The following is a 20828-nucleotide window of genomic DNA, read 5'->3' on the forward strand; positions in this document are numbered from 1 at the left end:
ATATATTGCTACTATCTTCGCCTGTAGTTTCCGAATTTCTACGTACTTACTTAAATACTCTGTGGTGACCCGTAGCAATCATCATCGAGTAGTTAGGAGCTGTTTCCCGACTCTGCGGATCACCCAGAATATTCTCGTAGTTCTTAGTTGCATTGCGAAATATTTCCATTCGTTCACCATCATACTCTGTCACTTGTTATACTCACACATACCGCTCGCAATCCGACACTCGTTATAAAGTTTCCGACCTATTATCGTGAAGTCTGAAAGTCCGAAATCTCGGACATCGCACTTTGGCTTCGGACATTGGATAAGTACCTTCGGACATCATTTCGCACCATCAGACATTTTGTTATTTGCATTACTGACGCATTTTTACTACTAATACCAATTAGCAATCCCTTTAGGATCGAACGCACTTGCTCTGCAAGTATAGCAGCATAGGTCGTGCTAAGATCTACCTAAATATTTGTTGTCTAGGTAATACGATTTCTGCTGAGCCCAGTGGAAATCAGCTTTCTACAGTGGTACCCTGAACTTCACTGAAAGATAAATGAACACCATTTAGGTCAATTCGTTGACAATAACGAGAAAAATGTACTGTGGATAGTTGACTTTGATCAGGGAGACAACCCGGTCTCTAATCCTCTCCAAGGTACACCGAAAAATGTGGTTGATGTCTTCAAGTACCATCACACTCAGGAAACAAGTCCTGTATTTTGTCAGAAGATGGACTAAAGGGGAATAGTAATCATACCGCTGTTGCACAAAGATCAGGGTCTTTTTCATTAACGTTGAAGCTGCCATCGGGGTGGTGCAAAGCCACTGTTGTGATCGTCACAGTGATGGGATACTGCCAGATGTGACAAAACATTTTCATGATGGTTGGGTCCTCAGAGTTGGTGGCCATGTGCGACAGCCACTGCGAAAACATTGAGACTGATGGGCGTTCTTCTAAGACATCTGCCACCTTCAACCCTGACTCAGGCCCTGCATGCTTTTTTACCTCTTTTACATCAATTGATGTGATGGCAAGGAGATCCTTGCGCTTCACCATGAAGCTGGTGAGTCTCTTTGTTGCCGATTTCTTCATCTGTGAGATGCTGATCTCAGTAGCCCACAGCGGGATACAATCACCATCTGGGTCCTTGTATTCCATCAACATATCCGGCACTCCAAGTTTCAGACCAACGGTGCTCAGAAGTTGAACGTCAGTTTGGATGCGGATCTGCCCAAATCGGTAGGGTATGCCTATCGACCCCACAGTGCCGAGCAGCGTGGCGCTCATCGGGGCAAGGTATGCTTGATGAAGTTGGTTAGGCAGGGTGGCAGTAAGGAGTCTCAGGTCTTCAGCGTATACCAGTCTGATGGAAGTAAATGAATGAGTTCAGGATAAGACGGATATGGATATACAGGGTACTTACTTGCGTATTACTTTGTCTTCATCTCCATCTTCATCAATGGAATCTAAAATAGAAAGATAATCGTCGTTTGACACATTGAAGAATTCCTGTGGAGCACGAGTCAATTCCGATAACCAAATAAATTATTACATACTAGGACTTCTTCCACGTTATCAGCATCTTTGATGGCAATGATAATCCACTTGCATAAGCCTATTGGTAGGGTCAGGGTGGTGCAACAATCAATGCGCTCAACATACTCACCATCTTTAGGAACACATTCATCAGCTGATTTGGGGGATGCCTCCCTCTGCAAAGGTGTTAGTACAGGACATATGTTTAATTCAGCCTTGGGTTTTGATGGTGATTCAAACTCCAATGAAGTGGCAGTGTTCTTGGGGGGGTGAGTGTCTGGGGAGAGACTTTTCATAAAGGTTGTGCTTTTGCCCCCAAGTTGAGGACTACGCAAGCAGGAACCTCTGTATGATGTCACAGATGAAGACTGCAACCTGTATTCAAAGAAATTATTGCATGTTTCTGGTGATAAGAGACGGGTAGTTTGAATGGGCATGACAATACAGATGTGCCTCATGGGTGCCACACCACTGCTATAATATAGCCTGTGCAGATTGCCCAGGCTGAGTCAGCTGTCAACAGGTTTCTTTGTTTCTATCTTAGTAGTACTGTATCATAGGTGACAGCACTGGGTCAGTAGTCTCAGATTTCAGTACTCAGTACTCTGCAGTAGAATCTCAGAACTCAGAACTCAGAATTCTTGCATGCATGGCAAGGAAACACATCAAAAGCTTTGAGAGCTGCAAGGAAATAATTCTACTAAAATGATTTACTTGCCATTCATTCATTTTGGATTCATCAGCACCATTGCCATCACCATCGATTTCTTTGGCAGAGGATGGAGACGTAGGTGCAACACAAAGATATGTAAATGTACTGAATTTTTGATTTACATAATATTTCAAACCTACCGCCCCATTGACTGCAACCGTCATCTGGCTGACAGGCTTGGGCCATGGTCCAGCTTTGTTCTACAAGCAACACAAGATCACTCATCTTAGTTTTCTGTGTTGTATTTATGGTCCAACTTGTCTGTGGTGCCCAAGGTTGCCAATGGGTATTACTACAAGACCAGCATGCTCTTATGTTGCACCGCAAAACCTGTGTCCAATATAAAAAAACAGTGCTTGCTGTGTCACAGAAGCGAAAAGATAGTGTGTGTAATGCAATAGCTGCAAAGGTAATGAAGAACAGAACACACGGTCCTCCAGTAAGTACTTACTACTGGTTCTGGGCAGTGTTCTTACAAAGCAATCCTCAAGCCTGCTGTTGCAGTCGCAGACATGGGACCCAAGAAATGTGTTGCTGCCTGAACATCCACTTATCGAGGAGATCACCCCCATGAATCAGGATCATGCTTCTGAGTTACCTATGGATGTTGACCTCCAGGATACTGCTAGTGCCAACGTGTTGGCAGGAAGCCCGGATATTCAAGTTGATTTGTCCGAGTCAACGATGGACATTGGTAGGCCTGGAAATGCTATCTATATTTTGCACTAACTAGCTTTATATCAGATCACTGCATCTCTGGTGAATTGTGTGCCCTTCCTGGTGATGGGAACATGAACTTGGAATGCATTGGTGAGAAACGACTCTTGCACTTTAGTACATGCTAATTCTCAAAAAGCTTGGTCTAAACTGCAAAGAATTACCAGACTGCCCAAGCGGTATTGTGTCGATGGGCCTGTGGAACATGTTGTCCATCATATTGAGACATCTACTCAGGACATCAGTACATGAAGACACCTCAGCAACATGTGATATACCACCAGCCAGAAGTGTTGTCCGAAGGGTAATTCTTCTTGTCACTGAATCCATTCGTAACATTGTGGGAGCATTTGGTCTATCTCGTGACTACCCACAGCACCCATCCTATGAACCGGACATATTCATTCCCCCACATCTTTTGGTCAATAAATGTCCAACAGTACTGCCCCTTCCATCGATTCCTCCACCCCCACATCCTTTTCCGAACATGACAGTTTATCAACTCCTCAACTGGATGTCCAGCAGAAGTACCAGAAAGTCGGAGGCTGAGGTTTCGCATCTTGTGCATGATGTGCTGCTTGCGGAGGATTTCGATGTCCATGACCTTCAAGGTTTCAGTATAAGGAAGCATCTAAACCTTCTTGATAGTACCCCAGACAAAAATCCCCTGAATGGTACTGCGAAGTTTCCGGAAGGTTGGATCAAGACGGATGTGACTATTAAAGTCCCAAGTCGGAAGGTGGATGCTTCTGGTGGGCATCTGTTTCAAGTCCTGGGATTTCACTATCAGGCCATTGGTCAGTGCTATTCACGGAGGGTTTTCAGACGCTCAAGCGAAAGCATGTCATCTATGGCCCTTTCGTCGTCTCTGGACTGATCCAAATGATGGGAATACATATCGTGTTTGTTACAAGAACATCTAGACACTTGGGCCCCTACTATTTTTCTCCTTATCCTCCTCATCTCCGCCCTTGCATCACACCCTTACCCCGACCTTGCTCTTGTTATCCTCGTCATCCTCGCATTCCCCTTCGCTCTCTACCTGTTGCTCCAGCAGAGCCAGTACATCTGGCCGGACCCTTTCTCTGACGAAGCATACCCATGCTCCGTTCCACCCCCTGACTGATCCTGTGGACAGTCCCCTTTGCCCTTACCGTCTGGACGGTAACCTATGACACGATGCACGCCGCATCTCCTTTACCCTGTTCCCTTTCTTGATCTATGACTCGGTGCAGCAGTCGCACATGTGTACTTATATTTAGCTCCAGCAGTTGCATGATCATGCCCCTGCGCATTTCACTTCCTGTTTCTGTCTTTGACTCGTTTTCTATCTGCACATTCCGGTTCACCTATGACTCACCTCGAACGTGCCTTCCTTTTCTAGTATTACCCTTTGACCAGTTCCCTTTCCAGTAGTACAAGTTATCATCCACTAATACGCATCCTCTCCTCTATATAAACTCACTACCATGTATCTTATTCCTTAACTTGAATCTACTTGGTTCTTGACCTCCTACTCCTAACAAGAGTAATTCCTTCAGCCTAGCCAGCTGTCTATATTCTACTTTCTTATCTGCCCATCACAGATAAGTCTCTAGTCTCGATCTTTACTCATCAACTTCGTTGATGAGCAAAGCCCCTCTTAACTAGTCAGACTTCTGTCCTTCTAATTAACGCAGATCTTACGATTAACCTTCGGGTGTCATAAGCCTTGGCAGATACACTTATTGTCGAGCCCCAACTTGACATAAGCTACCCGATTTGGACATAGGCATTAAATCTTACTTGCCGAAGCCTCGCCAAGTAAGACCCCTAACCTTGGGCTAGCCCAAGGACATCCTTGACCATTGACGACACACGCTCTGTTTGAGCGTTGCCAACAGATACTATCCAAGTTGTAACAGTGTTTATGATGAGCTTTATACATCAGATGCGTGGATAGAAGCTCACAATGACCTATAGAAGCAGCCCAAGGAGCCTGATTGTGCTCTCGAGTGAGTGATTGCAGGCTTGATGTTTTCCTCGGATGCGACTCAACTTGTCAACTTTGGGAACGCGTCGGCGTGGCCATTATACTTGTTTTTTGGGAACCTGTCAAAGTATGCTCATGCAAAGCCTGACTCTGGAGTGTGTCATTTAATCGGATTTTTACCATCTGTGAGTGTTATTTATGTACTACTACATGTGTTGAAATGGTTTCACATCTGCTTGAAGCTCCCAGATTGAATCAAAAATACCTCCTGAAACCTTGGGGTCGTTACAAAAAGCGATATAGCTGCTCTATTCATACACTGTTGAAGAGAGCTTTTCCAAGGATGTTGGGACATTCTTTTGGATGATGACTTCATTCATGCATACCACCATGGTATTGTAATGAGATGCACTGATGGCATACTTCGCCGCATGTTTCCTCGAATATTCACCTATTCTGCAGATTATCCGGAAAAGTGAAGTGAGCTTGAAAAATCTAGTTATGTACCACCAATGTAATGTGAATATCAGGACACTTATCGCAACTATCAAAGACATGGGATCATGTCTCTGTCCACGCTGCCTGGTGATGAAATCAAAATCTGATCATGTCGGATTTTTGAGAGACATGTGCGTGCGGATGCAAGGTCTAAGGGTCTACTGCTTGCAGATGATACAGGCTGCATGAGATTTTGTATACAAGTCTGGGTACGCAGTTGACAGAACTGCAGTGGAGAACCTTCTTTTCTGTGACTCATGGGTTCCAACTATTGTAAGTACTATTTCGTGTGTCCTATTTACTGGCTGAGACGCGATATTCAGAACATCTTCGCTCAAAAGCTTGGGCACTTCGGATTTGACCCATTTCACATGTTAGTTGTTGATTTTATGCACGAATGTGAATTGGGAACATGGAAGAGTCTCTTTAGTCATTTGGTCCACCTTCTATATGCCCTCCCCAATGGCGCTGAAGTTATTATCACACTCAATAAAAGGTAAGTCCCTTCTTTTCAAACTTGCAGAAAGATTTAGAATACTATCAGATTTAGCCATGTGCCCACATTTGGCTGAGGTGTTATTCGCAGATTCTCTGATGACACGTCCAGCATGAAGAGGTTGGCTGCAAGAGACTTTGAGGATATTCTACAGGTCATCATACTTTTTTGGGGGAGATCGTTACTGATGATATTGCAGTGTGCTATGTCCATTTTTGAGGGACTCCTCCCATCCCCACATGATGCGATAGTGCAGACCCTGCTGTTCAGATTCGCTGAATGGCATGCCTATGCAAAAATGCGGCTACATACTGAGGTAACCCTGGATTCCATGTCACGAGTGTTTACTTCTCTCACTCGGCAGCTACGAAAGTTCTGTCATCATATCTGTGATCACTATATTACTTTCGAACTGCCGAAGGAAAAGGCTGCATGGCATCGACGACTCGGACAAGCGCATAATAAAAGCCGGCCTACTGATACATCTTCATCCTCTCCAAAGAAGAAGTCATTCAATATGAAAACCTACAAATTTCATGCCCTTGGAGATTATGTTCAGTCCATCAAGTTCTTTGGGACCACTGATTCCTTCACGACACAAATTGTATGGCGCTGGTTTATTATTATTTTGAGCTTGTACTGAGTACTGAGTTTAGGGTGAACTTGCCCATCGAGCCATCAAGGCATTTTACCCATTAACCAACAAGAAGAATACGGCCAAGCAACTTTCCAAACACAAACAGCGCTGACGCTGGCTTCAAAAGATGCAGGAGTTAGAGAAAGAATCATCTTTGGCTCCTGACTCCCTCGAAAATCTTCCACCCCCAGATCCATGCCTTCATCACCAACTATCTCATCATCGCAACTCTCCTGTTCACATACACCAACTACTACAGGACAACGAGAATGATCCAGTGCTTAAGGTGTGTATTTGTACAAGCTTGTGCGTGCTAAGTGCTCAACCACCCTTCAAGAAATTCATTCCAAAACTCAAGGCCCACGTATTGTGTTGCTTACGAGGGCAAGATGGCGATAGCCTCGTCGAATTTTTGAGCAATGACAGAAATAACATCATCATATGTGACAATGTTCTGTTCTCAGTCAATACACTATGGGTCAACTACACCTTGTATGATCTGCAATGCGAGCAAGATCTGATTAACCCGTGCAACCATGCTGATATCATGGTGTTATCAGGTGATTCCAAGGCCTGCTTGACTCATCCTTACTGGTATGCTCGAGTGCTACACATTTTCCATGTCAATGTACTTGACCTACGATTGGGTGGAGTGCATCCACCAAAAACTCAGATGAAGATATTGTTTGTCCGATGGTTTGATCTGGTGCAGCGGTACCATTTGGGGATTCAAGCAGCTCGTCTGCCAAAAGTCACTTTCATACCCAAGACTAATGACTCAGCTTTCGGTTTCGTTGATCCTGCATTAGTGATTCGCGGAGTGCACCTGATTCCAGCCTTCACAGATAAAAGGGTGTTCCAATCCACACCACAGCAAACATCAGCTGGACATAAATGGAGGGAGGATGATGGATGGACTGCATACTACGTCAATATGTAAGTCCTCATCTTGGATTTTTTTGATAGTCTCATGTCATTGGCAGGTTTGTAGATCATGATATGTTCCTTCGTTTTACCAGCACTGGTGTTGGACACAGACCCTGGAGAGTAGATGATCCAAGCGAGGATTCAGGAGAAGCCTACAGCCATGCTGAACCTGGAGAGGAGGATGAGTCAGGGGACAAGGAAGATGAGGAGAGTCAAATGGGAGAGGACAGTGATGATGGGAATGAGGGGAGCGAGGATGAAGAGGAGGACGAGGAGGGTGAAGATGACCACATGGAGGATCCAAGTCTCACTGATTCTGATGCTGACAAGGGTGGTAATTTCTAATGTAACACATATAAGGACACATTTCTGTTGTCATCTATCTGATGGGATGCACGCGCCAAACAGAACATTTTAAATTTTGCAGCATCAAACATAATCCTTCTATCTCATCTCTTGCATGTGTGGCCAAGCCTCAAAAACTATACTTTGCTTGAGACCCCTTTAAACTTAATGCTGTCCAGATCCAATGATCACATAACTGTCGTGAGCTGTCTAACGTTATTTCTCACTTATGTGAGTGCTAACTCGTGATCCTTAATGATGACAAAATGATCTCCCCTTTTAACAAGATGAGAGATTGCCATTCTCACCAGATGTTTTCTCTCTATCGCCAAAACCAAGCCAATGCTCTGGTCACATGATTTCTTGTTGATGCTATTAGGTAACACGTGGTCCACTTGTGAACAAATGATTTTCCCTTGCAAGCCTTAGATATGAAATGAGAGAAGTATGGTCTACGAGTCTGCGTTCTGTAGTGTAAGAAGTAATTTACTAGAAATAACCCGACCATTATAACTTGATATCAAGCTATGTATATACACAACTTAGGAGATGATAATATGTAATTAGCATCAGGTCATAGCGAGCTACCTTCTATTTAGTGATGTCGTGGTCCACTTAAAACTCACTCAATATCAGCATTTTGCCGCATCGAATGGGGACAACAGTACGAATGTGGAACTACATTTCAGTTCGAGGTATACTGGAAGAAGCTTCAAGTGATCTTACGGAAAGACAAATGGCGCGTGTTACATCATTTTATCTCTGCAGATTGTTGTCAAGAATTTGTACAATGATGAATGTGCCAACAATCTCGCCACCTCAAAGACTACCAGAGTGCCATCCACCGAGTCTGTTGTTGGTCGCCGATATACTCAAAGGAATCCTAGAGGACGAGGGAGCGACCCATTGGCCACAACTGTATAATGAGGGGCTCACTTCTTCGCTTCGCAGGCCCATAACATTGTTTCTGGAATCGTCATGGCCTCTTGTTCTGTTTCCCTTCGTCGTTGTATGCTCTTGTTTCATTATTTCATCGGTATTGCATTCCCTCATTCGTTTGCTGCATTATCATGATAGGCTCATCTGTTGTTGTCACTCGCTTTGTGAAGTTCAGAGTCGAAAACACGCTGTTCTCGATATACACGGTCTGACACGCCTGGACACTGCCAAAACACGCTGTCCTTCATATACATGACCTTACTACACGTCAGATGCATTTTCAGATCCTTATACATGTACAGATAGGCTAATTCATACATGCGCGTATGTTTAATGGGGTTTAACGAGGATGGCCATATTCGACAGCCATCTGTATATCAGCTCTACTTCGTTCGTTCGTTCCGCCGACAAAAAACTACCAATCAACTATGCTATTCAAATTTCTTGCTTTGTCTGTTTGACGACGCTGATCCAGGACTTCTACGGGTCGCTCGCTCCCACCGGCGTCCAGTAGTGTAACAGGCATCAGACCCCTGTGCGCAGGGGCGAGAGGGGAATATAGAAGACGTTCGCAATCTTAGCGAGTTGAATTCGCGAGAGGAGAGTCAGTCAGTCATCGGTCGTCTAGGGATTCCGTAGTCTCCAGTAATAGGCTGCCAGATAGCCAGGCAAAAAGGGTTTTGAACTCCGTGGACTCCTATTTGTTGTCTCCTCGGTGTCTAATTAGTACCAGAGCAACACACGATAACAGCTGAAAGCAGACCTGACGAAATTTCACGTTCGGTCACTTGGTTCACAAAGAATTACTTACAATTTTGTGCCAGAAAGCAGAATTTGAAAATACACGCGGCTTCCTTTGAGTTGGTCTAGGGCTCAGCGTCAGCCATGTTCTGAAAAGTGAGTTCATTTAGAATCAGTCCGAGGTCTCGGGGAATACGGTTTGCTGTGTGAGGTTAGATGCCCGCTGCTGAGTGTTCACACGAAGAATTTGATCAAACTCACTCACAACGGGGTTGATGAGGGTTGCAGCCAGAGTTGTGCGGAAGCAATCGGCGCCACAAGTAAGCCACAATGATATGACGTAATGGCACAGCGGCAATTCTCGATCATCATCAACGTACGTTCAACCGTGTTCAACCGCGGTATGCATCACCGACCAACCAGCAACAAGTTAGAGAGCCACTATATAATGTCCTCTCAAACCCTAGCTATACATCTCTTCCCAGCCATCGTACTATTTCTTCAGGTTTTTTCACACTGATGAACACCGTGACGCCGTCTCAGAGTCAGACACACTCCGTCACGACTGTCCTCGTACTATCTAATCTTCACTGCGACAGGTACACATACACAACGGTCGTCATTTGATTCTGTTAATTTTTTTTTTGCAGTTGTGTAAGGACAATTAATGAAGTACTCTTCTCCCTCTCACCCCCTCCAACGAGGGTAGACATATCCATCGTCCACCAATCAGTGACAATTTGCCATGCCTTTACAATACTCAGGCACACCATACAATCCATGCTCGAAGATGCCGGGTTTGATGTATCTGACTCAACCTCTGAGCAAAGGCTTTCACAACAAATGAGTACCACGCTCTCTAGAAAAAATCAAAAGCATATACAACAATGTTCATCGTGTCAGGAGGCGCCCGCTATGGCACTCCAAGGCATAATTCCACCACTTTTGCAGGGTAATGCCGGTAACTTATCTTCCAACGGCGCTTCTTCAACGGATTACTCCACGCTAAAGGGATTAGAGAAAGACCCAGAATCGGGCCCAACACCATTGCGTAAAGTTGACGTGCCGCATCTCGTCACCCTGTCCGTAGGTGGCATGACATGCTCCGCATGTCCAAGTACCATTACCGAAGTGGTCTCGCAACTCCCAGGGGTCTCCAAAGTGATCGTTAGCCTGCTCAACCATTCCGCTACGGTTGTTGTTGCTCGAAAGGACCTTGTTAGTTCCGTGACCGACACAATCGACGACTGCGGCTACCAAGTCGACGTCATCAAGGTCGAACCACTCACCTCAACATCAAAAAGTGAAACGGGTCCTCGGAGTTTATCTCTTCGTATCGATGGTATGTATTGCCAGTACGTCGATTTGCACTGTCATCACATCCAGTGTTACTGATTTCTACTAATCAGAAACTGTCCAGCAAAGATTATGACTGCCTTGCAAAGGCTCCAGCCAGACGTTACCATTATCAAACCATTATCAAACCAATTGGACCCCATAATGGAAGTATCATACAAACCATCGCCTCCAGACTTCACCATCCGCTCTATCATCTCAGTCATCGTATCTGTGGAGCCGGCATTATACACTGCATCGATTCATTGTCCACCTACGCTCGAAGAGCTCACGCGCAGCATGCAGCAGCGTGAGCAACGAGCCTTGCTTCTGCGCCTGTTTTTCACATTTATTATTGCGATACCCACGCTCATCATTGGCGTGGTTTTCATGAGTCTCATTCCCGGGGGCAGTCCGACGAGGCAATACCTGATGGAGCCCATGTGGAAAGGAAATGCGTCTCGGATTGAGTGGGCGCTTTTCTTTCTCGCGACCCCAGTATACTTTTATGGTGCTGGCTTATTTCATCGTCGGAGTATCAAAGAAATCAGATCTTTATGGAGGAAAGGTAGCAAGTTTCCCATCGTCAAGCGTTTTACTAGATTTGGGAGTATGAACCTTCTGGTATGTACCAATGTTACCCGCGTTGTCATAAAGTGATGACATGTATGAACAGGTATCTACCGGAGTATCTGTGGCTTACTTTTCGTCGATCGCGCTTCTTATTCTTGCAGTCATACAACCACCTGCGAGCAGCGGTACAGCACAAGATACCACGTATTTTGACGCCGTCGTGTTCCTGACCATGTTTTTACTTGTTGGCGAGTGGAGCCCATGTGTTGCCTATTTTGCGTGATATAATATAAATTATCAGGCCGTTACCTTGACGCTTATGGTAAAGCGAGGACTGCTGACGCAATTACTGCCCTCAGCTCGCTCCGTCCTGCCGAAGCTCTTCTCCTGACCTCTGGTTCTGGTTCTGGTTCCACGACCCCCCCAATCGTTTCCCGCAATGATCCCGAAAAATGTGACGTGTTATTTGATAACGGTAGCTTTATTGCATCTCCCGGATTCAAGTTCGAAAAGGTACCTGTTCACCTATTGGAGGTTGGCGATGTGGTACGTGTGCAAAATGGTGCCACGCCGCCATCAGATGGTACAATCGTGTCTGGGGCGCAGACGTTCTTTGACGAAAGCTCCGTGACGGGCGAGGCTAGACTCGTCAAGAAGAATGTTGGGGACAAGGTTCTCCTCGGAACAATCAACAGGTCTAGGGCAGTAGACGTTCGAGTGGACGCTATTAGTGGTGTCACAATGTCAGCCAATTAGCTTTGATGGTGTAAATATTGTACTGACCTAGTTCTACAGGTTGGACCAGATTGTGCAGATCGTTCGCGAGGGCCAGACTCGCAAGGCACCAATTGAGCGTATTGTAGACCACATCACGGGTGTATTCGTCCCGGTTGTTACTTTGCTAGCGATTGTTACGTGGTTGATATGGCTTGCCTTGGGTGTCAGCGGCGCCATTCAAAAGAGCTATCTGGATATCAGTGTGGGCGGATGGAGTAAGTTTCTTCCAAGTGGTTCACTGAACTTTGTACTGACATTAGCTCTGTAGTCGTCTGGTCTCTCGAATTTGCAATCGCAGTATTTGTCGTGGCGTGCCCTTGCGGCATCGGCCTGGCAGCACCTACCGCGCTTCTCGTGGGATCCGGCCTTGCAGCCAAACATGGAATCTTGGCCCGCGGAGGCGGCGAGGCTTTCCAAGACATGGCCCAACTCGACGTCGTTGTGTTCGATAAGACCGGAACGCTTACCGAAGGTGTCGAGCCCCGAGTGTCTGATGCCGAGATCCTGCTTTCATCGGTGCCTGAGAAGATGCTTCTCGGAATTGCCGCAGAGTTAGAATTCGCATCTTCTCACCCGCTCGCGAACGCAATTGGGCAGTATGCGGGGAAGCATGGTGCCGTGCCTGTTGCTGGCAGCGCGTTCGACGAAATTGCTGGTAAAGGCGTCAAAGGGAATTTCGAAGAAATACGTCGCAAGGCGATAGTAGGAAACGAAGCCCTGATGCGAGACCACGATGTACTGCTTTCTCCAGACGTTCTCCAAGTGCTCGAGAGGTGGAAATCTGAGGCGAAGAGTATCGTCCTCCTCGCTGTTACGGTTGCGAACTTTGACAATAAATTCGTCGTCGCAGCTATATTCGCTGTGTCGGATCCCATCAGGAAGGAAGCTGCTGGTGTCATACGGCATTTGCAGGAGCAGGGCATTGGGACATGGATGCTATCAGGGGACAACGAGACGACTGCAAAAGCAGTCGCGAAATCGGTGGGGATTCCTGAAATGAATGTCGTCGCTGGTGTCCTGCCCCAGCAAAAAGTTTGTTTCTGATATTCGAATCCCCTTCATGTAATCTGACCCATCCCGCAGGCAGAAAAGATCGAGTGGCTGCAGCACAATGGCACGAGACGTCCATCTTCACGATGGCAGCGTATGCTACCCAGGTCAGCGTCAAATCAGCGATGTATCGTCGCAATGGTTGGGGATGGTATCAATGACGCGCCCGTAAGTTCTCTGTACAAGTTTTTGTATTTAAGGTTGACTGGCGTCAGGCACTAGCAGCGAGTGACTTGGGGATAGCCATCGGATCTGGAAGTGAGCACCACCGCTTGCTTAACGATGTACATACTGACATACTAGTTCTTCAGGTGATGTCGCGATATCTAGTGCTTCATTCATTCTTGTATCTTCAAACCTGAAAAGTCTACTCATTTTGAGCAATCTCTCGACCAAAATCCTCAATCGTGTTAAAATTAACTTTGTACGTTTCTTCAATCCCGTTACTACCACTCGCGATTGACTTGGTCCGTAGCTTTGGGCAATTATGTACAATGTGATTGCAGTCCCCATCGCTGCTGGTGTCGTATACCCTGCTGGACACACGCGTCTAGCTCCCGTATGGGCTTCATTGGCCATGGCATTATCGTGAGCAGCTTGACTGTGGGGTATCAGCGTGTACTGATCGGTTACTCTAGCTCTGTATCTGTAGTTTGCTCCTCACTAGCACTGAAATTGTACAAGGAGCCAAAGATACAGCTTTAAAACAGTTCAATTTCTTTTGGCAACATTGTAGTCAATCTGTTCTTCTGGTCTGTATCATTCATGTCATCACTATATTACTAGTCTATTGTATGAATGCACTCTGTTACGCCTATGATCACGATCTCTGCGTTGCAAGAACCTCTCTATCCTTCTTCAAACGATAAAACTCCGAAAATGAGAGTCGTATGCCAAGGAACCGGCAATCCAAATCTGGGTGCGACTGCAAGGCCTGCACGATAGTTTGCATGCGCTCGCTAAATGTAGTGCTATATTCCCTGAGGAGTTTGCGAATCTGAGAAAGCGACTGGGTGTGAGCGAGCGATGTCGGTGCAGTGTACACTCCGCGGGCGGCATCCCGCGCTTGGTCTAACCGCACTGACTCAGCCAGGGTGTAATTGTAGAAATTGTCCTGTGGTAATTCTTGTCAGGAAAGAAAGACGTGCACCACAAGGGTTGATAAAGAAATGTTTACAATTGCCTCTCGGAACTGAAGGATTGTCGAAAATACCTCCCGAATTTGGGTCAACAAGCTCTCCTGGTATGACGATAAGCGCGTTTCAAACATGCTTGCGAGCCAAACTTACCTCTCTCCCTGCCTTGGGGCTGATTAACAATACTTTCTTGACCATACGATCAAGATACGATTGATGAGCATCGATCATAGCATCAAGATCACCCTCCCGTCTCGCAAAGAATTCCATGAGAGCCTTCCACGAGCACTCGATGACCTCGAGCTGTATGTACGCCTGCATCTGGCGAATAAAATGGATCATTTCCGAAACTGTGATCCGGATCTGGTGCCAGTCATACTCCAATTCTGTATTGCGCGTCAGCACTGCAACACTGCAGCAGTCTATGACAGGAATAAAACATCGAATGATCAACTCACCTTCCAACCGCCCTCTGACTCGTCCAGCACCTGCAACCCTCATCCAGCCACTGCTCAACGCGCCTTCTACGCGCTTCATCGCCCACAGATGTGCAAAGATCCGTTTGTACTTCTCTAGAGACCCGGGGTCGAGCAAGGTATCGAGCGGCGCGTCGACCTTGTATTCGAGCGTGAAGACGTCCCACCCGAGCTCGCCGTGCGTGTATTCTAGCATGCGAGCATCGAGACGACGGAGAACATCCGGTGGGTCGTTTTGTGCGCTTGAAGTGCGGATAGCTGTCTCGAGCGTTGCTGTGAGGTTGTGTCGGTAGAGGGTATTGGCAGGTCGGGCAAGGGAGGGCCTGTGTGCCCATTAGCATGAATGAAATGATGGAATGAGTTACGTACCCAAGTGATTCCATAAGTTGCTCAGCAAAGTCACCGTAACCAAGGAGGAGGTAGTGCTTGAGCGCAGAGAGGTGATCGAGGAGGCGAAACTTTTCAGTAAAGACTTCAAACAGGCGAGCAGAGGCGGTGTTGTATGCGCTGTCGATACTGCGTTCCAGTCCTGCGATATCGCTGTACTTGAGGACTATGGGGAAACATGAGTATCAACATAAAAGTGAGTGGAAGTGCAGAACGCACTTCCGCCCGTATTGCTCATCTTTTCTCTCGTTGCTACCCAATCCGAATCGTGGCAACTGTATCTGATAAAATTCAAGCTCTTGCCCGTCGAAAAAATCTTTCTTCCAAAGTTCTCGCCCACAAACATCGGGAGCATCTCTTTTCTAAAGCGATACTTCGCTTCCCATACGCGGAGACCGCCTCCTCCATCGCTTCTGTCTGCGCTAACAGAATCCTCACCAAATGCGTCGATGCCCCCTGCAAGACTTGATGGATGCAGTCCTTGAAGATGCGCAAGTGATGGGTCGACTGAAACGAAGAATTCAGAGTGCGGGTCGTAGAGCTCGCCGGAGAAGAGCCATTTGTGCAGTGTATTGAAGAAGGGAGTGGATACCTGAAATTTCATTATATTAGATTCGGGCCAACTATCACAAATAAAGATGCTGCACCTCTTCTAGAAGTTGGTCAGTAAATTTTCTGACAAACGGGTCCCCGTTGTCGGTGTATGAATGGATGAGGTTAACAAGTGCCCCACCCTGAGCGTCATGAGCACCCTCGACACAGACGCTCATCATGCGCATGCGGAGACGCCATTCTGTTATCCAGACGTCGAGGCGTTTAAGTGTGAGACCAGTCTCCTCCCCTACAGGATCCGATTGCGAGCCTGGAGCTGAGTTAGGTGCGTTGCCCATCTGAGACTCTAGAACGGCAATGAGTCGGTAGTATTCTGTAAGCAGCGTCTGGAGGTGATGGCAGAGGCTTTGCTCGATCATGCCGACGGATGGCCGATCTTGTGTGCTAACGAACGCAGCTATGCGCGCGTAGAGATGACCTACCTCAGAAAGGCGATGAATGAGGGATTTAGTTGAGGGAGGGATGATATGTTTCTACGAGTAAGATGAGCACGATAGGACATTCATTTGAAATCGCTCACAGAATCCTCGACAAAAACGAGTTTTGGCTGGGCGTCATTGTCTGAGAGCGACAAGTGTACATATTTTCCAGAAATTCCCTGTAATAGATATAATGTATCGCGAAGAAGTAAGTGTTCGGGGAGATGGTGTCGTCCTTCATCAGCACTTGAGCGCTCTGTCCCACCGCGTGTTCAATGGAATGCATACCAGTACGGGCGCGATACTCGCGCAATATTTCTGCTTTCGAATTGCCCTTTGACATTGGTGAACGCGGAAGGTGAGTAGGACTAGCGGTAAGAGTCGTGGACGGACGAAGCGGGGCTTGGAGAGACGCGAGGAATGGACTTGAGGTCGGCTGGGGTAGGGAGGATGCGAGAGAATAGAGAAAGAGGAGGGACTCGTGTTTACGAGAGAGAATAGGCTATGCAGAGATAAGACGCGTGGCCGACACGATCGGTACACTCACTTGTTCTAGTAATCGTGAGAGGAGATTAGTGAACTTGAGCGAGGCATTGCTCGGAGATTCAGATTGTAACACTGCAAAAGATCAAGGTCACACCTAGTAATACGCGATTTTTGGTGGTACATACAATGCCTTTTTATCTGTGCCGCTAAATGACCAGTGTCATTCTCGTGTGCGGATGCCGATGTTACTACAAAGCAGGTAAGTGACATATGCCGCAGGCTGGAGTAGAGGGTTGTTACCTTGCGAGGATATCCTTGCAATGTGCTATTAGTTGTTCTTTGAGACGTGTATTAGACCGAATCTGGGGGACAATGGACGTGACAAGGCTCTCGATTGACGCGCTCACATCGCGCATCGCAGTATACGGTTTTAGATCACGCGGGGTATGTTAAAGGCCACTTGCTTACAAAGCGAGCAGCCAACTTCAACCGCTTCAGCCTTTATGTAACTTGATCATATATTTCCTTTGCCTTGTTAAAAGTCAGGTTTCTCTCGTCATCGCGTTTGAGCAGTGTTGAGATATGCATGATCACCAGCACTCATGACAACCGATTTGCCCCGGGCTTGTGTTTTCCCTGTTGTGTCGCAGTATTCCGAATTTCCTAGTCTCTCTTCGTCACGTTGGCGTGACGTGCTGGCCTATCACAAAGCCACGCTGCTGTGTCCATTCAAATAACTCGCTCGCTCATTTGTCCTCGATTCTATCACGAAACTGAGCTCATTCATTGTCTTTAATACAGATAGACTCACTCTCCACGTTCACTTAGCGGTCCATTGAATACGCTGACCACGGAGGCCGAACTAAGATCTGGATCGCTGATGCGCATGTCAGTCACGCTATCTTTGATAAATGCACAAAAGATGACCTCAATTGACATGATGTAGACGCTGATCAAGCAATAGCCAGTTGAACAACCTGCATTGGATTGACGTATCGGGGCTACGCGGAAATCGAGGGTGTAAATGGGGCAGAGAGGCCACCACGAGACTTCTAGTAAGCTTCATAATATCACTTGAACACTGGTTTATCTTGGTAATAGTCAATAATGCGAAGGCTATGAAGATTCTAGGAGTCGGACTGCGAGCGAATGCACTGATCATTTCCGAAGATAAAATGATGGTTTAGTTAATGCTCGTGTCTGAGTGTACGTAGGAACTTGTCAATATTAACCTTCAGGTGATGGTGGCCAGGCGGCAGATCAGGGAGAACACCTTCAAGGAGCTTCAAGTCAATACTGATTGCCTCAGGCGCTTCATGTTTGGTCTTGAGGTGCAACAGCATGCGAGGCCGACAAACTAGGCGAAACTGCGGACTTAGTTGGAAAAGATTTCAACTCGTTTGAAGCACTGCGAGATGGCACGCGCTGACTGGCGCTGATCATGGAGCGTAATATGGAGTGATTCGAACGATCCTTTGTCAGTAGACATCCCAAAGTCCTCGGGTGAGATCTTACACGTCAATAATGTGACCAGCGGCCTCCAGGAATAAAGCGTAATAGCAATGCCTGGTCAGTCAGGATGTCATCTGCTATTTTTAAGGAGTCTGTCCCCTGAATCGTCTTCGGTTGTCTTCCCTGCCTGCCAGTGCAACACTTGTACATGTCGGACTCTCCTCTAGGAGCCGTCTCTTCTGCTAACGTACCGCACCAAGATGGAACGAATTATCTTCATCCTCAGCTCACAAGTAGCCAATGCAGGGCTGCCGAGGCTTTGGATAAGACAAACGACGAAGTGCATGATTGGGAACACGATTCAGCGAACCCCAGGAATTGGCCTCTCGCAAAGAAATGGATGACCACTACAATCGTCAGTTCTTCCGCCAGAAAGTTCAATTAACTAGGACTGATGTCGGCATCGTGTCAGGCCTCGCTGTACACGCTTGTCACGCCGTTAGCAAGCGCTGTCATGGCACCTGGTTTGCCTGACTTGGCTGCGAAATTTGGCATAACCGATCCAACAGTCTTAGCATTGACGCTAAGTATCTTCATCCTGTCGTATGCCATTGGTCTATTATTTGCGGCACCCTTGTCGGAAGTATACGGTCGTGTGTGGGTGCGTGGTGCTCTTCCTTCATCTGATCGAAGAGACCATTTACCTGAATGAGTGCAAAGGTGCTCCACCTAGGAAACCTATTCTTTCTCGCGTTTAATCTCGGCTGCGCTTTGTCAACCAATACTACGTCCTTGATCGTGTTCCGGTTCCTAGGTACGTTATGGAACTGTTATAGCCACAACTTTTACTCATTCTCTACGAAGCTGGATTGGCGGGGAGTGCACCTGTAGCATGCGGCCCAGGTGTCATTAGCGATCTCTTTTTGGAACGCGAACGCGCCTCAGCTATGGCACTATACAGTATTGGACCTATGATTGGCGAGTCTTGCCCTGTTTTATGTTGTGCGACGTTGACTGAAGTTCACACACAGGCCCCGCTATCGGTCCTGTAATGGGGGGTTTCATGGCAGAGTCAGTTGGTGTACAGTATGTTTTCTATGTCATCGCTGCAATCTCTGGTGCTGCCGCAATACTCGGCATCCCTCTCATGAGAGAAACATATGCACCGCTTATCAGCCATCGTCTTAACACCAGGGCGCTAAATGCCGAAAAAACATGTGTAGGATATCCTGACCTCGCCGCACATCATAGGGACAAGTGGGCTTATTTATGGGTTAATCTCAAGCGACCGGTCATTCTACTGACCCACAGTTTTATATGCTTTATATTGAGCTTGTATATGGCTTTGTGAGTTTAATTTGGTGTCGTGCAGCTCACTGATGTCATCTATTTAGGATGTACGGTCAGTACTATATCGAATTATATTGGATGCAGACTGAAATCGTATGTTAGGTATCTATTTCTTGCTATTTACTACATTCCTCGGTAAGATCATACCTGGCCAGCATTACAGGAACCGTTATTAACAATTTTCGCACAGACCTCTTTGCAAACGTGTACCATTTCAGCATTGGAATTGGAGGTTTGACGTATATTGGTGTTGGTTTTGGATTCGTAGTCGCCACCGTGTTTAGCGCCAAACTTTCAGACAAGATCTACATATACGTATGTCTTCCTTCTACCTTGAACCTGCCAACTCAATCGCTAATTTCTATATCTAGCTTACTGCAAGAAATGGAGGAAGGGGTCGACCAGAGATGCGTGTGCCTGCTCTTATATTCGGGTCGTTTTTTGTTCCAGTAGGACTGCTGTGAGATTGACGCCTTCGTTCTTGCTCGAGTCTGACATGTATTAGTTGGTATGGTTGGTCTGCCCAAGCCAAGGCCTACTTTATGATGCCCATCATTGGTACCTCCATCTTCGGATTCGGAATATTGACATGTTTGTGGGTGTGCCTTCCGTGGTTTGGCACTGTTCACGCGTTCATGTTTGACCTCTCTAAAGCCTCCCTATCCAACTGTATCTCGTGGATACATTTACATATGCTGCAAGCGCTACTGCAGCCGCTTCTGTCAGTTTTCCCTTAATGTCGCCTGCATTCGCTGAATACGTCATATCAGGCCTTCCGTTCATTTCTTGGGTTCGCATTCCCTTTATTTGGACAACAGATGTTTGCGATGCTCGGTTATGGCGGAGGTAATACGCTGCTTGCAGGTTTTGCCATCATCATTGGTATGCCCTTCCCCGTGTGGATATATTTCGCTGGCGAACGTATCCGCACGAAGAGTTCCTTAGCTCATTGATCTGCTTGTCCTTTCGACCGAGGCAATTTTGTGATTATGGGAGTTTGATGATTACGCCGAAAGGCGGAGATACTGCTCAAAGGTTGTGTTTAAGCAGAATTTATATAGATCATGAGAACTCTAGTAATCAAGCGTCACGGTGCTTACACCGAGTCGTGAATTCAAGGTGGACACTGGATAGTGTCTACCACAAAGAATTTAAGAATTTAAAGAAAGGACTTTAAGCGCTCATTACATCAGCTACCCTTAGGTTCAAGTTATTCCTGGTATACGTACTAATAGTAGAGTGGAGCGACGCGTT

General features: G+C 46.6%; 6 protein-coding genes across 6 annotated transcripts; 4 read left to right on the plus strand and 2 right to left on the minus strand.

The window, feature by feature from the left end:
- Window positions 1–751: 751 nt before the first annotated feature.
- On the minus strand, window positions 752–1974 carry EDB93DRAFT_1256747 (uncharacterized protein; the record flags this gene model as incomplete). The annotated part of the gene is made up of 4 exons (XM_041453998.1): window positions 752–1364; window positions 1425–1510; window positions 1558–1616; window positions 1668–1974. The coding sequence occupies 4 exons, from the start codon at window positions 1972–1974 to the stop codon at window positions 752–754; spliced, it is 1065 nt and encodes a 354-aa protein (XP_041301266.1).
- An 845-nt stretch (window positions 1975–2819) lies between these two features.
- On the plus strand, window positions 2820–4092 carry EDB93DRAFT_1256748 (uncharacterized protein; the record flags this gene model as incomplete). The annotated part of the gene is made up of 5 exons (XM_041453999.1): window positions 2820–2943; window positions 2994–3059; window positions 3106–3145; window positions 3204–3763; window positions 3890–4092. The coding sequence occupies 5 exons, from the start codon at window positions 2820–2822 to the stop codon at window positions 4090–4092; spliced, it is 993 nt and encodes a 330-aa protein (XP_041301267.1).
- Window positions 4093–6014: 1922 nt separating this feature from the next.
- On the plus strand, window positions 6015–6575 carry EDB93DRAFT_1096171 (uncharacterized protein; the record flags this gene model as incomplete). Its single annotated transcript, XM_041446758.1, has 2 exons — window positions 6015–6086; window positions 6132–6575. Coding segments are annotated over 2 exons (516 nt in total), but the record flags the coding sequence as incomplete, so codon positions are not given.
- A 3465-nt stretch (window positions 6576–10040) lies between these two features.
- EDB93DRAFT_1323582 (heavy metal translocatin) lies at window positions 10041–14029 on the plus strand (the record flags this gene model as incomplete). The annotated part of the gene is made up of 13 exons (XM_041454996.1): window positions 10041–10120; window positions 10172–10325; window positions 10533–10876; window positions 10931–11480; window positions 11533–11677; window positions 11731–12172; window positions 12225–12421; window positions 12475–13238; window positions 13290–13424; window positions 13472–13514; window positions 13568–13680; window positions 13732–13844; window positions 13895–14029. The coding sequence occupies 13 exons, from the start codon at window positions 10041–10043 to the stop codon at window positions 13959–13961; spliced, it is 3147 nt and encodes a 1048-aa protein (XP_041301269.1). The 3' UTR covers window positions 13962–14029.
- EDB93DRAFT_1185136 (gamma-tubulin complex, component 3) lies at window positions 14030–17323 on the minus strand. The gene is made up of 13 exons (XM_041450782.1): window positions 17305–17323; window positions 17073–17263; window positions 16958–17052; window positions 16834–16904; window positions 16575–16788; window positions 16388–16521; window positions 15903–16340; window positions 15475–15847; window positions 15238–15421; window positions 14851–15191; window positions 14546–14778; window positions 14434–14496; window positions 14030–14370 (listed from the first exon to the last, which is right to left on the minus strand). The coding sequence occupies exons 2-13, from the start codon at window positions 17186–17188 to the stop codon at window positions 14077–14079; spliced, it is 2556 nt and encodes an 851-aa protein (XP_041301270.1). The 5' UTR covers window positions 17189–17263; window positions 17305–17323; the 3' UTR covers window positions 14030–14076.
- Window positions 17324–18432: 1109 nt separating this feature from the next.
- Window positions 18433–20693, plus strand: EDB93DRAFT_1268673 (multidrug resistance protein 4; the record flags this gene model as incomplete). The annotated part of the gene is made up of 12 exons (XM_041454289.1): window positions 18433–18639; window positions 18697–18885; window positions 18945–19038; window positions 19089–19184; window positions 19256–19559; window positions 19619–19626; window positions 19677–19709; window positions 19765–19889; window positions 19946–20034; window positions 20080–20169; window positions 20229–20295; window positions 20345–20693. The coding sequence occupies 12 exons, from the start codon at window positions 18433–18435 to the stop codon at window positions 20525–20527; spliced, it is 1485 nt and encodes a 494-aa protein (XP_041301271.1). The 3' UTR covers window positions 20528–20693.
- Between the last annotated feature and the right edge of the window lie 135 nt (window positions 20694–20828).

The sequence above is a fragment of the Suillus bovinus genome (genome assembly GCF_016758785.1).
Source record: "Suillus bovinus strain UH-Sbo-P2 chromosome Unknown EDB93scaffold_136, whole genome shotgun sequence".
In the NCBI taxonomy this organism is placed as follows: domain Eukaryota; kingdom Fungi; phylum Basidiomycota; class Agaricomycetes; order Boletales; family Suillaceae; genus Suillus; species Suillus bovinus.

Excerpts from the sequence above, each read along its gene's own strand:
- EDB93DRAFT_1185136 (XM_041450782.1), bottom strand. The coding sequence starts at position 17,188 with ATGCGCGATGTGAGCGCGTCAATCGAGAGCCTTGTCACGTCCATTGTC. Across the intron at positions 16,789-16,833 it reads TCTCACGATTACTAGAACAA|CCTATTCTCTCTCGTAAACA; the intron begins GTGAGTGTACCG and ends ATCTCTGCATAG. Across the intron at positions 15,422-15,474 it reads GATGAGCAATACGGGCGGAA|TCCTCAAGTACAGCGATATC; the intron begins GTGCGTTCTGCA and ends GTTTCCCCATAG.